The 16,769-nt window shown below is 41.2% G+C and overlaps 1 protein-coding gene across 4 annotated transcripts in view; it reads left to right on the forward strand.

The window, feature by feature from the left end:
- The window catches only part of LHFPL2 (LHFPL tetraspan subfamily member 2), a 119,012-nt gene extending 102,654 nt beyond the window's left edge, over positions 1 to 16,358 (forward strand). The window contains exons 4-5 of one of the 4 annotated variants that reach the window (XR_010793949.1): positions 11,750 to 12,809; positions 15,254 to 16,358. Coding sequence is in view for 1 of the 4 variants with exons in the window: in XM_066618250.1 (XP_066474347.1) it covers positions 11,750 to 12,006 (257 nt within the window). In the remaining 3 variants the exon portion in view is untranslated. Of the gene's footprint in view, positions 1 to 11,749 lie in introns of all 4 variants that reach the window. The other 3 variants (XR_010793950.1, XR_010793951.1, XM_066618250.1) reach the window with 3 other exon arrangements.
- The last annotated feature ends 411 nt before the right edge of the window (positions 16,359 to 16,769 follow it).

The raw sequence follows: 16,769 nt of genomic DNA on the forward strand, positions 1-16,769 counted from the left end.
TGTCTTAATCTAACCTCTCCCTCAATACCACCAGTGAGGCTGCCTGCTCCTGTGAAGGTTTCTCCTCCTCCTGCACAGCCCTTCCTAACAAAGCAGTGGTGGAGTTTGATTTCTCACAAAGCACTGCGACACCTAGCTCCTGATCGCTCCCTTACCCACCTTGTTGCTCTTTAAGCTTTGTGGTTAATTTCATACTGTATATCTCTCCTTCCATTCACATGTCCTTGTACTATGCATTGTTCCCTGTGTAGTCTGTGTAGCATTGTGTAGTCTGATTTGGATTGCTTTCATTCTCTTTAACAGCACTCCCACCTTGCTCCTCTAGAACATCAACATTGATGCCCACAACCTCACTGACCCAGCTTCTTTCCCCACCCCCATCTCTGTCTCCATTCCATAACTATCACCTCCGACCTGCAACTTAGGGCTGACTCACTCACCACTACGGCAGGTTTTGCAATTTTGTGTTCTGTAAGACCAGCTGTGTGTCAGACTCCTGACACTCCTGACACAGCTGCAAGAACATCTCTTGCTCTCTGTCACAGCCCCACCTGAGTCTCAGTGGTTGGAACTCCCTCTGAAAAAAAATTACTTGGGACCAGTTCTTTCTCTTGCTTCCTTCAGACCCCTCTTCATAACCCCTTAATCCCCACTCACAATTGCAGCCAGCTTAAGCAGGGGTAAATTACGGTTGTCTGCATTCATTTCCTGCTGCCCTTGTCCTCTTGTGTTCCACTGTTGTTGTTTTTTAAGCAGTACTCTCCTTGGGGCTGTGAGCTAATTTTTTTCCCCTTTAAAAAGTCTGCAAGGTGCCAGCTACAAGATGGTGTATATTGATATTAAATAATAATTTTAAATGCTTGTTTCTATTCTTATTATAAAACAACTGTCAAAATATTTTCAGAAATTATTTTAAGCACATGTTTTGTGCTAAGTTGTGCCTGAAGTGTTTCACCCACTTGATGCCAGCCTTCTCTGTTTTTAGGAAAGCTGTGTGTGTGTGTTTTATAGTGGAAATCCTGACACGTACATTGGCACTCTGAACTGCATGGTACATGAGTTTCTGTATTTAGATGCCTGCATTCCAGTATGACAGCTCATATGTACTTAACTGCTGAAAGTTAAAGCTCGGGAAAACAATGTGGAAGAAAGAAGAGGGGATGAACTTAAAAGGAAAAGCATGCTAACGCTAAGTGGGTAAGCTAAGCAGGCTTTACAAATAGACGATAGGACTGCTTTAAAGTAGCACAGATGAGTAAATTATTGACATTTTAGGTCCTCTGATTTGAACATAGTTTTTGCCTAACTAACTGGATAGCTTAGAACTTCCTAAAACTCGTGTCGGCTCAAATGGCAGGCTATGTTGTGGACATGCACCTTGTCTTCCCTTTTCAATAAATGATGAATATATGCCAAAAATTCCCAGTAAGAAATCTAACACGGGTGGCACAATCTCTGAGCCTTCTATGGTGGAGCAGATTCAGGGGCCAATGAATGGATGAAAGCTGTCAAACAGCCGATGAGAAGAAGCAACAACAGGAATTCTTCTTTATTTCTTGCATGTTGATGCTACTGCCTCATGCCTTCTTTTTGGGAGTAATTTCCTTTCAAAGCTGTTTACTCCTGAAGATGGCATTAGGTTGCTTTGTTGCTTATGCTTCCTCAGTGCTCTTCACATGTAGGCTGGGCTAAGATCAGGACTGAAATGTGAAATAATCATACATTTTCCAGGACTACGTTCCTGCTCCTATCAAACTTTATTTTTACCAACGAGTCTGGGTGGTAAGCTGTGCTCAGCCTAATATCCTAAAGTAGAAAAATAACTGTGGAATATTTTGCACTGTAAATTGGAATGTTCCTTAAGGCCAATTTTGGAACGGATTTAAGAAAACACTGTGCAAAGGCAGGCTTCGCCAGTAGGCCTCATGAAACAAACATGTTCAGAAAGGTTGGCCTCAGTGTTGCCCCAAGGTAGCCTTACTGGCCTGAGCAAGCCTAAATGTATGAATGATAATCAGGAAGATAGCATGCACCAAAGTAACATGTGCAGTGGAAATGACCCCACAGGTTGTGCAACATCTTTTCTGCTGTCCTTACCTACTTAGTCAGGTTAGCAGTGGTTCCCAAACTTTTTCGACTGGCAGCTCCCTTGGCCTACTGGGCTGTTGTCTGTGGCTCCCCATGAAGGCTTCAATTCTATACAAATTATAAGGTGGTGGGTTTTTCTGTAGGGATTCTGTGGCTCCCCTGGCTGGTTTCTGCGACTCCCCGGGGAGCAGTGGCTCACAGATTGGGAACCACTAGGTTACAGTAAAGACTTCATTACATTTTCCCAATGATTTCAGGTAAGTTAGCCTTGGACAACGCCATTCAGAACTTTTAAAATTGAATGGAAAGTGCCACAATCTTTGAGTGAACATGCATAGGACTGTACTGTAAACTTCAATAAAATATTTTTTGCTCTCCTTTTTGGTTTGGTTAAACTGAATGAAAGCTAGTGCAGCAGCTAGAAAGACATGAAGCACAAATGCCTTGCCTTCTGTGATCTATCTGTGTTGTGACATCTTGAGTGGGACTTGCAAAGCTAACCTGGATTGATTTCCAGAATTCATTCAGGAGCTTGGACCCATTCAGGTTTGAACTAGGATTTGCTAGGCTCAGCTAATTTACTTTAAAACTTTTCTGGGTCAAATTGGAGTTTCTAGAAGTGGTTTTATCACATATGCAGTCAAGGCATTTCTGATTGCAAAAGTGGGCAAAGCTAAGGTACAGTCCAATCAGAGTTAAACATTGTAATGTCTTCTTGGTTTCACTGAGATAGTTAAGCAAGTACTTAAATTTTTTCGATGGAAATAAATAGCATTCAACTTGGTCTGGATTGCACAGGCCTACAAAATTGAGGGTCAGAAAAGTTTTTCCCAAACTTCATGGTGGTTTGATATGAATTTGGGGTGCCAGCTGCAAAAATGGCATCTGTTTTGCCCTATCACGTCTAGTTTTGGAGATATAGTATAGCCTTCATTAGTGACTGGTTCAAGCAGCTTCCTCCTGAGGAAGCCATGGTGTAGGCTCCTCATGAGGAAGCTGCTTGAACCATTCACTAAAGAGGGTATGCCATGTCTCCAAAACTAGATGTGATAGGGCAAAACAGATGCCATTTTTGGAATCGGCACCCCAAATATACCCAAGAATTGGTGTAATGTTTAAGGAAGCAAAATGTGTGTTGGCCTGTGTTATCTGTTCTTCAGTCCAGAGATCTGCAGGTTTTTACTAGCTTTGATTTTCCAGTCTCAATTTGTTTGAACTCCAACCCTGGACCAAGAAGTAGTAGTCTCTTATCTGTGACATAATACTGACCTTTGGCCCCCATCTTCCTCCCTGACCAAGATGGAAAGGATAACCCCTTGCTCTTCTCCAGAAACTGACCTCATGCTGACTTGAATGAGACGGCAAAAGTAGTACAAGGACAGGGAAGGCCCTTGCCCTTTTCCAGGCTATCTTTATTTCCTGGACAGCAGCAACTAGAGTTGCAAGCACTTGATGATCTAGGACAATTAATTGCAAATAGGGGCTATGTTTTCTGGATATCTGTCAATGTTGCCCTGTTCCTCCAACGATATTGGTGATGTTAATGACCTATGCACATATCTTGGCTGCGGTTACACTTTGAAGGGGATCTTAACTATACCTTAATCTAATTTTTTTTAAGGGTCCTTCATACCTAAATAGCTCCCAAATATCCAAGCTCTGAAATACTGTGACGTTTATTTTAATCGCTTGAGTCAGTGACTGAAAACAAAGTAATTAAATGAGTGATGGTAGCTCAATCCTAATATTGGTTTGTGCTGACCCTCACGTGTCGTGTGCCTTAAGGCATGTTTGCGCTGGCTTCAGCCAGCAGCACTGGCTCAAGGATGTTTACTGCCCTGCTGGCTGTGGCTCCCACAGCCGTGCCGGCCAACACAGATAGGATTGTGCCAGGCAGCACAGGGGGTGGGAGAGGGTTCAGGACGTTGTTCCGGTGGTGGGGAGGGATAGATTCTGGGGTGGAGGTGGGCAGAACAGAGGGAGGATCAGGCCCAGGAGGGGGGTGGAATCTGTGTGGCAGCACATGCAGTATCCTAATCCCTGCTCCTGGCCAGGAAGCCCTAGATCTGAGTAGGCCCATAGGGCAGGCTGGGGTGTTATATAAGTTAAGGTGAAAAATATCCCCTTACCCTGGAGTGACCTCCCTCATCCTCCTACCCTGCATTGGATACAGTACAGGCTATGCAGCCTGGCTATACTGGTGCATGGTTAGGATTGCGCTCTAAGTCACAATGATACTTGTACTGAATTGGTAATGTGTATATCCAAACAGATATGTTCCAACCAGAAACCCATCCTGAGGAACGTGGTGTAATATGCTTGGAATAAGAGAAGTGGGTTTCCTTGTATTTGATTGCATTAAGCAGGATTGCTGAAGATCCCCCTCTTTATGAACTAGGTAGAAGCAAGAGATTTTTGCTGGAAACCTCATGTGCATGTTGGCTACCTTCCTCTGTTTAAATCATGCAATATGGATCTTGCACATCTGCCACTATTGACACATCATGACTCACATTGTACTAATTTTGATTTTCTTCAGAGCAATTTTCAACAGAAACACCCACCTCCATTTGGGTAGGAAATGGGAGAGGATAGCACTTGCATTTTCAAATATACTCCCCTGTTTAATGTAGCAGAACAACAGCTGTACAAGAGCCTGTCGGAACTAAAAAGCATGCATCTGCTTATCTAAACAGCTGGGTAACTATGCTATGAAGAGGTTGTTTCCAAGATTAGGCCAGGGGATCTGCTTCATGTCACTGCAAAACTGCTGCTGTTCTGGCATTGCTCAAATATAGTGCACAGCATAGGCTTTAGAGCATTATGGAGTGATCAATTTTAGTGCTAAATTTTATTAATAGAGAGAATTCTTGGCTTTGAGCACTGATGGCCTTCATCATGTTTAGTGGCAATTCAGCATGATCGTGAAATGGAAGCCCAACAGTCAGAAGCAGGGTACCTCTGCATACCAGATGTGGGGGACAAACCACTGGGAAGAGGTGGTACCACCATGATCTGATTGTTAGGTTTCCCAGAAGCAGCAGATTGGTTATGTTGCAACAGAGTGCTGAATTAGAGAGATCTTTGGTCCAGTCCAGCAGGACTTTGCTTATGTTCTTGCTACATTCCTGGGCTGCACTGAAATCCAAATAGAAAGGGTATCACAGTCAGTTAACCATGATCTTAGCTCTTCACATCTTATCCACTTTTCAAAATTATATGGAAATCATACTTTATCCTATATACTGTTATGGATCACGGAAAGTAACATTTGGGGAAAGAACAGGCAGGTTTTAGACAGTTATTCATTCAGATTCTGGCTGTTATGTTAATTTCATGCTTTAATAGATAAGAAAAATGTTCTTGCCCATGTGGATTTAATTCATTAAGAATGATGGAATAAATTGCCCAGAAAGTTATTAGAAGATTATTAAAAGTAATTGCTGCTTACTAGTCCAGCACTATGGCCCTGATCCAGCTTGAGCTGCACCTAATCAATTGTTGTATGCAACTTGTGGCATCACCAGATGCATCCCTCAAGTTTAGTAGAGCTCAAGTAAGCCATGTGATGTGGATTCACATCTGTCTCCCTTGTGCATGTGGTTCTCAGAGACTGTTCACATCAATATTTGTTTGTTCTGCACAAAATCTAAAATGGAATAAACCTGCAAGGAAAGCAGAAAGCAAAAGAGGACATCAGAAGAATTTTATTCTGTGAAGGCTAAGGGTCCAGCCTTATCCCTCACCAGCCCAAACCATGCAGGGCCACCAATGCAGCATATGCTGCATGCTGTAGGTAGACAGCTCACAAGAGGCAACTAAAAATCTTTTCTACTTTCCTCTCTATAGGCTACCTGAAGCCCAGTTCTATGTGTGTCTACTCAGAAGCAAGTCCCATTGTAGTGAATGAGGCTTGCTCCCTAGAAAGTGTGCACAGGATTGCAGCCCTAGACTCCAGTGAGTCTTCTCAGACCTATGCCAGGTCTTTAGGGCACCTGGTAGTAGGTCTGGGCCAGGAAGGGCGGAGAGGATCTTGGTGTGAGCAGCCATCTCCTCCTAATTATCCTGGTATGCTTCCTGCCCTGTTCTGCCCATGATGTTCCCCAAACCACCTACTCTGCAGATGATGGGGGGTTGAGGACGTTCAACAGGACACTGTCACCTGCTTGCAGCCTGTGGCTATTTGCCCTGGTGACCATGACTTATTGAATGGCAGAGTGTCTTTCCCACTGTCAGTCTCTAGGACTTGTGCTGACTGTTGATGAGCTCCATTGGTGTATTCCCCCAGATAGGATTGGGCTGTAATAGATGAGTAACTGTATTGATAAGTAACAATTAAGATATATATAGAGAAAAGCACAATAGATACGGAATTATATATCTGTGGTGGTGGTGATGTATAAGAATGGGGTGTGATTTTAAAATGCCAGAAACTCCTTTTCCTAAAATAAATTTCTAAGTCAATGGGAAAAAAATACCCCTTCAACACTGTTACTGCATTCATGCAATTCAATTCTGAGCATGTAATCTGTTGCTAGATGGTCCATATTGCAGAACATCTGAATGTGCATATGTGCAAAGGTATCTTGAACCTGTAATATTATATACAACATATGAGACCATAAATGGAAATATTGGGAATTCAAAGAATTTTTGGGTGACACTCTGAGGCCTGGTAACACATCCCGTGGTGGAACTCCTAATCAAGGGTTTTGCATGGTCCAAGTTGTAGAAGGCATTTCTACAAAACTATTTTGTGGCTAACAACTAATGTCTACTACTGTCTAGAGAACACTATTTCTGTTCTCCTTAGTTGTTGGAAGAGTAGGTGTAGAGTGTTTTTTTTTTTCTCTTTCCTTGACCTCATCCTAAAGGATGAGTAGCAACTAAAATAATTCAGCAAATGCACTGATTTAACATTCTCCAAAGCTGGCTCCAACTACTGAAATCCTACTTAATTAAGGGTGGTGCATTAATTAGCTACTCCATTTCTTCCCCAAATTGTACTGTGCCAGATTTCTACAAGGATCATTAAGTATGGGATACTTGGAAACTTATGTACTGAAGGAATTGTAATTTTATGTTCCTCAATTAAATTCTTTAGACAATCTAATAAGTGATAGAGAAGGAAGACGCTATTCTTAAACATTTGTTTTGGATGGTTAGTGTAATTTGTGGACACAGTGGCTAGCTGGAAGCAGATTTGTTTGGTAAGACTATATAGACAAAAAAAATATACAACACAAAGTGGCTTTTCTTTGCTGTCATACTTTGAAATGCTTTAATATTATTTGGTGAGTTGTTAATAAATCTGTATAGAACTAGAATTAAATATAACCAGATCCAAATTCAGAAATCTGAAGATTCATCCAACTGAGAGAAGGCAAATTAACTTAAAGAAATCCAGTCGACTATACTGTAAAATTGGAGATCTGTTTAAAAGCCATTACAAAAAAAAAAAAAAAAAAGCTGCTGTTTTGGAGAGTGCACTTTAAAAGGTTGTGTTTGTTCAAGAGAAGGTATTGGCCTGTCTCCATTATCTGTTTCTGCATTTATAAGCACACATTTCAACTGCCTTGATTTACTTCTGGCTTTGTCTGGATTCAGCATAGCATTAAGAGAGAAATGATTTTAAAACTTGTGCATGCTTTCTTGTAGAGCAAGCGTTCCCTGTGTGTTGCAATGCCCTGCGGCATCATGAGGTACTCTGTGGGGCAGTGTGGGCTGACTGAGTCCCTGCACCCGTTTTTTGCGTACATGAAAAAGCCCTCCTGTCCACCCTGAGGTTTTTACCGTCCTTTGCAGCCTTATGTTGTGGACTCTGGACATGGAAGTAACTGGAGATGACATTGTCAACTGTCACTTGACTAACAATGCAATGCAACAACCATCTGGGGGTCCCAGCTATACCACTGGTAGTACAAATAACACTGGTTGAGAAACACTGACCTAAACTAAATGTGAAGGAACTCTGTGTGTACTTTAAGTTGTTCCTTTCATTCAAGTGAATGGAGGACACCAGAAAAGATAAAGCTTAGTTAGAACTGAGCTGTTGTGCATGCATCAGCTCAGTTCCTTATATCTACTAGACTACATTCGATCAATATTTTCAAGGCCAAGGTCACAGTCTAAAAAGTGATGTGCATATGCAGAGGAGAACTCTGAACACAAAGCATCAATTTAAAAAAAGAATTGACTCCTCATACGTGTGAACCTCATTTTCTCAAGTCCCCATCCCATGCCTATAGAATTGTAGCCAGTACGGGACAACCCACCAAGACAGAGGTTTCTGGGTAGTTATGGAACTTCAAACATTTGCAGAAATTAGAAACATCCAAACACAAGGTCCCAAAAAGGATAAAAAAGCCCAAACATGGATTGTTTCTTGGGGACATCTAAAGATTAAAGAGGCGTCTGAATTCCTAGAGGCTTCACACTCACCATTGTTCTCTTCATGTGAACAGCACAATGTACAGGCAGGCCCCCATATCTGCAGATCCCATATCCACCCTTATCTGTGGATTGGGTCTGGCTTCACCAGAGGCAAGCTCTGCTCCCCTCCCCTCCAGAGGGGCCTCTGAGAATTCTGCTCCGAGCTTAAACTGAGCTCTAAAGTTAAAAAAAAACAATTTGCTGTTCCCAATGCCTTATAAAGTATTTAAAATGTCACTTCTGGTTTAGATAGATAGATAGATAGATAGATAGAGAGAGAGAGAGAGAGAGAGAGAGAGCGAGCGAGCGAGCGAGCGAGCGAGCGCTCAGTCTGAACTTGGGGATGGATGTCTTTGGCCTCTGCTGAGCTCATAGGACTCTCCAAAACCAAGGGGAGCAGAGCTCTGCTTCGCCTCCGATAGGGGGGATGGTCCCCCGAGGATGGCAGAAATGGGTGTTCACCCATATCCATGGTTTCAGGTATCTGCAGGTGTGTGTGTTCCACAGTGGAACCCTGGCAGATGAGGGGCATACCTGAATTTGAAGTGCCCTGGAAAACTGATTGGGGTAGGGGACTGAAAGCCGAACGAAAAGGGGGGGGAGCAGGGCAGAGTCAGGAAGGCTGAAAACAGAGCAAGTACTGCAACCTAACTGTGAAGAGATATGAAGAAAGCCTCTGAAGTTCAGTGGGACCTGCTGTCAGGAAGATGTGGAAAATAAGCTGGGAAGTTCGGTGTGGGTAGAATGACAGTTTTAAAGCTCAAAGCTATTCCTTGAAGTGATACAGGGTATATTTACTATGAAGTGCACCCTAAGGAGTCCACTGGAACATGTTCAGAGAATGATTTAAACACCAAAAAGAAAAGCTGGCTGCAGATTGAACATGATCACTGGCCTCCTAGGAATCACTGAACATTATGTTGGCAGTGGGTGGAGAAGCAGCAAAACAGAGATGGGTGGATAGGAATTGACTGTTTTAGTCTTTACCATCAGGATGTTAACAATTGAGGGGTCGGAAAATGCACCATTTGCTACAAGGAACTTCTTGTGTTGCTTCTTTGGCACATGTGCTCTTCCTGCACCCATAGGGGCTAAAGTTTCCTTTCTCCAGAAGACTAATTTTTAAGGGGAATTTTGTAAATCTGTAACAGAAAACTCTCAGAACTCTCTGCAAATTACAATTCCTGGGATCCATAAGGCTGCAACAGTTAAACTGGTATCCCACATAGTTGTCATACTATTATGAAGCTAGTTGTATTTTCTTTTCAAGTATGTACGTGCAACACTGTCTCATTAGCAAACTGATGTATTTTGAGGAGTGGCATTTTAAAGCATGATAGGTTTCAGAGATGAAATCAGATTTGAATCAGAAATTGTCATTTGCAGACCTGTTGTGGCTGGAAACAGTAGTTCTCACAACCAGAAGAGCTGTGCTATATCCCCCTGACAAAGGAACTTCTGATGAGGTCAGGAAGTGGATTTCTTCTGTTTAGTCTGTCACAGCTGGTAGGCCCTGCAGGATGAAAGCCCAGTTTATCCTGGACTAGCCAGGATTAAGCAATACTTTATATCCTCACATCACAGGCATTCTGAGTGGAAACACACTACAGTGTACTACACATCTTGCTGCTACTCACTACATAGATAAATTTTCTTGCAGGAGTATTAGCAATAATTTACACATGGAATTTAGTAACAATTACAATAATTAAAATTGACAGATGTAACGTAGAGTTGTCTCTTCAATACTTAAGAACACTTGATAAATGTGTGCTTTTTACTTGCCATTTATAAAGCCTTGATTTGAACAACTTTTTTGACCCTCTTAGGTAGATACTGGTTTGCTTCTTCCAGCTGGCTGGCATTCTTGCTCAATAATTAAAAAATTGTAATGTACTGGAGCATGTAAAATCTTAATTGCTTTGCATGAGACACAGAATAGTTCTCACAGCTGTTCTTGCCCTGAAGATTTATTGAAGAACAAACAGATAATGGCTGTGATGTATAACTTTGTGAAAACCTCAGGCTTGAGGGGAAACTAGAAAATACTGAAATACTGTTGAGTAGGTACCATTTTCAGTGTTCATCTTGGTTACTTTTACATAGTTAAGTAGAAACACATACCCACTTCGCCCAGCTTGAAGTGACTTTCTGATAGCCACATGGAGTCCAGTCTCATGCAGATTCATTTAGGTGCTACCCAGCATAACTGAAGAACTAAGTCACTTGGGGCAGATCAAGCTTTTTCACCAATACAAGTAACTCTGCTATGTTCCATTCTCTTTGCCAGAGTCAGCTTTTGAATATCCTTCTGATCTTAGATTCCAAGCACTGCCAAGTCCTGCTGTTTGTCCTTCATAGCATTAGCACTGTGCACTTGTCACTTTACTAAAACAGTTTGCTCAGATCCAGGACTGCCAATCCCAGCACTAAGGCCGCTTTTCCCTTGGTTACTGTTTTGATTTTGAAAACTTTCACTTTTAAACATAGAAGCCATGTTTCAGGAAAGGGTATACTCTTTAGGGCAATATTTGATTTATGTAGTTTTACTGCATTTCTGAAAAGTGGCTTCTCTTTAGTGCAGTGGTTCCCAACCTGTTGTCCGTGGATCAGGTGGTCTGTAGGACCCTGAGAAGTGGTCCACAAGATCTCAGAAAAATAAGATAACCTATCACTTCCAGCGCCTTGCCACGTGAATGCTCCCCCATGGTCCACTGAAATGTCGGCTGTGGGGGTTCCTCTGCCCTCTCTGGTAGTCCATGGGAGTGTTTGCTCAGGAGATGCTTCCCAATGTACCACCCATAACTGCAGCTGGCACTGCCAGTGACTCAGTGTGCTCCCAATGGACTACCAAATTTAGGGCACAATCCTAACCCCTTATGTCAATACATTCCAGCACTGCCATAGCGGTGCTAATGGAACATGTGCTACATCCTGCAGTTGGGTGTCAGTTACAGAGGCCTCCTCAAAGTAAGGGAATGTTTGTTCCCTTACTTTAGAGCTTCATTGCCCTTATGTCAGTGCTGGAAAGCACTGACATAAGGGGTTAGGATTGTGCCCTTAGTTGTATTTTTAATTTGCAGGAAGTGGAGTTGGGGTTGCATATGGTCCATGGTGATTCCCATTTTTGCCTCAGTGGTCTGTGGGCTCCAAGAGCACTGCTTTAGGGCAATATTTGATTTATATTTATTGCATTTTTGTTCTAACTCCTCTTTGTTCTTCTTGGTAGGTCTCTTCCTTATCCTTGGCTTGATCTTATACCCTGCTGGTTGGGGTTGCCAGAAGGCAATAAGCTACTGTGGACCTTATGCCTCTGCTTACAAACTTGGTGACTGCTCCCTGGGCTGGGCTTTCTACACTGCTATTGGTGGCACCGTCCTGACCTTCATCTGTGCAGTCTTTTCCGCCCAAGCTGAAATTGCCACCTCCAGTGACAAAGTACAGGAGGAAATTGAAGAAGGAAAGAGTCTTATCTGCCTCCTTTAATGGCCCAGGAAAACCGGTTCATAGCTCAGAAGAACTGATTACAAGTAGCTCAAATAAATAGACTCCTATACAGGGCAGTGGAAATACAAACCTGATGGAGATCAAACATTACACTGTCACTTGATGGGCACCAAGAGCTACAGGCAGTATAAGGAAAACAAACTGTTAACATGTGGGTGCACTGGTACAAACTCACCTGTTGGCTGGCTACAAGTTTCTATGAACTGTGTCTAACCGTGGTGGAAGTCACCAATTCTACTTTACATTCACCATCATGAAGGATGCTTTGAAGGAGTTTGTTCAAAATAGCCAAAATTCCAATATACATAGAACAGATATAAGCAGGGTTTGATTTTAGACAGCCATTAAGTAACATCTTCCTCTACAATAAAAGCACAACTGCTTACTTTGCATGTAACAGTACCTGTGAAAAGTTGTTGCATCAAAGAAAGAAGCAGGGCTTCAAAAATTCAAACTTGGAGGTAAGGAAGGAAGAGAGTGCTGTCTTGCTACAGATGCATCAAGCAATACATTGTCTGGTAAATATCAGTGTGGCAAAGAGCTACTAAAAATACAGTTTACAGTAGCAGCCACGATCAAGTTATTTTGGACTCACAGCACAAGAACACAGGCCCAAGGTTGATTGACTAATTAATTGACTTACAAATTAAGTACCGACTTCTCAGAGTTGTGCCTTCAGGAAAAAGCTTAAGCCTTATCCATATTCAGGGACAATAGCAATCAAGCTTGATGGAGGTATTTGGAATTCCACCAACCATCTCATGTCTGACTTTAAAATACAGGTGACTATCTTTCTCATCTCACCAGTATGGCTTTAAAAAGCTATATTATCACAAGAGAGAGTACATTAAAAGGTATAATACAGCTGTAAAAAAGATCTTTTAAGAAGTCTTACATCTATTGGGTGCAGTCAGTTAATAATTTTCCACAAATGACCCTTTTCCATGAGACATTCAATAATTTTAAATAGTTCTCATAACTTGTACAATTTTTAAAAGCACATTTGTGTAAAAAGAGTTTGCTCCAGTGATGGAAAAATAAGCAAAGTGAAGGGATATGCAATGACTAACTTCCAAATATTATGCATTATTGATATTTACATCATACATTTTAGTAAGCAGCAGAAAAACCAAAAGGAGTTGAAGATTAAGATGCTGGACCAAATGCTACATCAAACCACTAATAATGACCACTTATTTTTTCCTTAGCTTCTAAAATTAAAAGAAATTAAAACATCTGTGCAAAAAAGAAATGTAATTCAAAACATCTATCCCTCTAACTCAGGAATTTTTCACTGCAGTGGCTGTTTCTTTAACCACTGCTGTAAGTAGTAAGCCCACAAGGCATGTGAATTAATGGGCTACAATGTGTTTACCATTTTTTGCAGGGGGCGGGGTTTTCAATCTGCTGATCTGTTTGGAGTGCTCACTAGGTCTTCACCTTTAGACCTGAAGTCAAATTGCCTGACTCTGGAGTTGTTCTTGCTGCCACTTGTTCAAAAACTTTGTAAATTTCATTCATGGGAACTTCCCACAGGGCTATACTAGCCATGTACAACATGGTGAATGCCAAGATGCATTAAGACTAGAGAAAATTGCAATAAAGGGGCACTAAAATGCCTTCTCACTATGGCAAAGGAGCCTAGGAAAGAAATACTTCCCACCTCATCTAGCTTGGAAACCAGAAGACTAACACTGTCCCATTTGATTGCAAAGGTGTAGAACATGCTTATGACCCAAGCCAAATGCATCCCATTACCATATACTGCTAGGTACTTGACCCCCCCCCCCCAATTTTTGGTTTTACAAACCTAAACAAGCAGTAACATACAGGCAAGGTTTATATGTTTACCAAACATATATGGCTGGTTACATTCTGCTTGATGGGCCACAAGTTTTGCAGGTGGGCTAGAATATCTTGTTCCAGAGCTAGTACAAAGTCTTTAGTCATGCATTGTGCCCGTATTGATGTGATGCAATTTGCCCTTCTTGCTGGTACTTTCAAATCTCTATGCTGAGACATGTCATTTTAAAATGACTGAGGTAATGTTAGACTGAAATGCTTAGTTAATTTCAGCAAGCATATAGGACTATTCAGATGTTTACTTCTAGAAGCGACAAAGTCACCACAAGATTGTTTATCTCCCAATGGGAAGAGTGGCTTGGAATTTACTGCTACCAGAGTCTTCATGTGTGCATTGAGAGGGGTATTCAAGGTTGAATGCGTGTTCAATTTTCAGATGTTTTTCTTACAAAAGATTCATCACAGAACCTCCCAACTAACTTTCTCTTTCAGCCCAGAAGGCCGTTTGTAATTTAGGCACAACAGCTGCTGAAAAAAAGAAAATACTGTTCAAACATAGTTTCACCCAACCTCCAAATTGTTTTGGGGACTATAAGTTTCCAGAGCTGCTTGGAAGTCCTAGGAGACAGCTTCTTAAAGTGTGTACATCTGCACATGCATACCCCACTACATCTGTGTGCATTTGTTTTTGTTTACTTCTCTGGATTCTAGTCTGTAGCAGGGAAAAATAGTAACTTTCCAGCTTTTCTCCCACAGTGCTATGAGGACGTTTCACACAAACCACTCCATCCTAGAACTAAAATGGTAAAGTCCCAACACAAGGGTTAGTAAAGCAGAAATGAATGTATGAATCAGCTCTAAGAATGACTGAACTGAATGTCCTCTGAAAGTTGCCCAAACTCAAGGCTGCTCTTAAAAATTGCTTACTTTTAAAGAACTAGTTGATGCAACCTAGTGTTTTATTTATTTGGCCTCCCAAATCCCCAACTTACCTATTTTGAAACCCTGAAGATAATGAAACTTAAATACAGTACTTTGAAATCCAATATGCTAGAGAAGGTTTAACACCTCTTACAAAATTTGATCTAGCATTGAAGTGATGCTTGGTTCAACTATACAGTATAGGCTATGGTCCAATTCACACTTTCTCCAGAATGTATTTACCTTTAACAAAAAGGGCTGCGTCAGTTGTAATCTAAGTGAAGTCTCCAGTCATCTAGCCTTCAGAATTGTGTACTCAAAATTCAGTAATTTGAGAAGCACTATGTAATCTAGGCCCTTGCAGATAGCACAAAACCTACAAATCTTCATGGATAGCACAGGAAGACAAAAAGGGTATTTAAATTCTTACCAGAATGTTGCTTAACTGTGTTTGTAAAGCAAGCACAATATCAACTGTTGCCTACCTGTAACTTTTTTCAAGTAGCCCAATGGTTCAGAGAACAGCTGAGTGAGAAGATGCTGATCCTCCCTTTCTCTATTGTGGGCATCCAAGAACAAGAGCTTCCTCACTCAAGTTTTCCAGGAAGTCTGTCTCAGGAATGTGTAGGCACAACCCCATTTGGAGGACACCACATTTACAGTGTTTGAAGATAATATCCCAAGAAGAACAACTTACAAGCAAAATTCCTATTGGCATAGTTGGGAGTTAAACGACACATTTTACAAGTGCATATGCCAGACAATGAAAAGATTATGGCATTTTTTTATATCTATGGGTAACATGACAACCTCATGCTTACTTGGAAATAAGTTTCACAACAATCCATGAGGTGTATATCCATGTCAGAGTACCAAAAAAGTGCTTATAACTTTATAAACAAACTACAACCTGTGGATGGATTTTGAATTTCACTCTAAGACATTTTACGAAAAGTGTATCAGCTTTTACAAGAAGCCATTTGTGCAGCTGCTTCTTAATGTGCATTACATTAAGAAATGACCCAGTAAGTTTTAAACCTGTGTTCTAGATAGCTCAAAATTTGTAAAATAGTTAAAAAATATTTCTTAAACACCTGTGGTTGAATTGCTTTTGTAAATGTTTCATTTCTTAATGTGCCATTGCTGTTTCCAGAGGGTAATCAATTGAGAATATATATGTACACACATGTGAGATATGCAACAAAATTAGATAAGCAAGTGGTGTGGAAGGGACAAGGATAGTGCACATTCCATGCACAAATAAAGCTACTATTCTGCTATTTAACATTTATTAAGTGCCAACCATGTCCTATAAATCCCTTTTTGGAAAGAAGGTGGGATAATCATTCTGATGATGGATTCCCAGCATCTTTGGAACTTTCTGGGTAATCCAGGTTTACTTATTTATAGTCTGAACTCTAAATGTGAAAGGTATTCTTGATATTTAGCAAACGATGAGCTCATCAACAAAAAAGGAGAGGGGGAGAAAAATGTTTGATGTGCTCTTGTCTACAAAACAAAGAAAAAACATCGTTATTGAGCTATACTGCTAATTTAATTTGTCTACGATATAGTATTTTTTTTTTGCCTAATAAACAGTTATTAACCCCTGAAAATAAATTTTCAAATTTTGTCTTGGCTTTAGCTATAAAAGTTTCAACATGTACCATTCTGAAAGAGACACAGTTTCTTTAAGATTTCTGTATCCTGCCTTCAACATAACAGAAGAGCCCCACTGGATCAGGCCAAAGGCCCATCTAGTCTAGCTTCCTGTATCTCACAGGGGCCCACCAAAAGCTTCAGGGAGCACACAAGACAACACACACAGCCTTCGTCCTGCATCTGGCAATCGGAGGCAGCCTGCCTCTAAAATCAAGAGCTTGCACATGCCTACTATGACTTGTAACCCATAATGAACTTTTCCTCCAGAAATTTGTCCAGTCCCCACTTAAAGGCATCTAGGCAAGGTGCCATCACTACTTCCTGTGGCAAAGAGTTCCATAGACTAATTACAAGCT

This window comes from Tiliqua scincoides, chromosome 2 (genome assembly GCF_035046505.1).
Source record: "Tiliqua scincoides isolate rTilSci1 chromosome 2, rTilSci1.hap2, whole genome shotgun sequence".
Lineage (NCBI taxonomy): Eukaryota > Metazoa > Chordata > Lepidosauria > Squamata > Scincidae > Tiliqua > Tiliqua scincoides.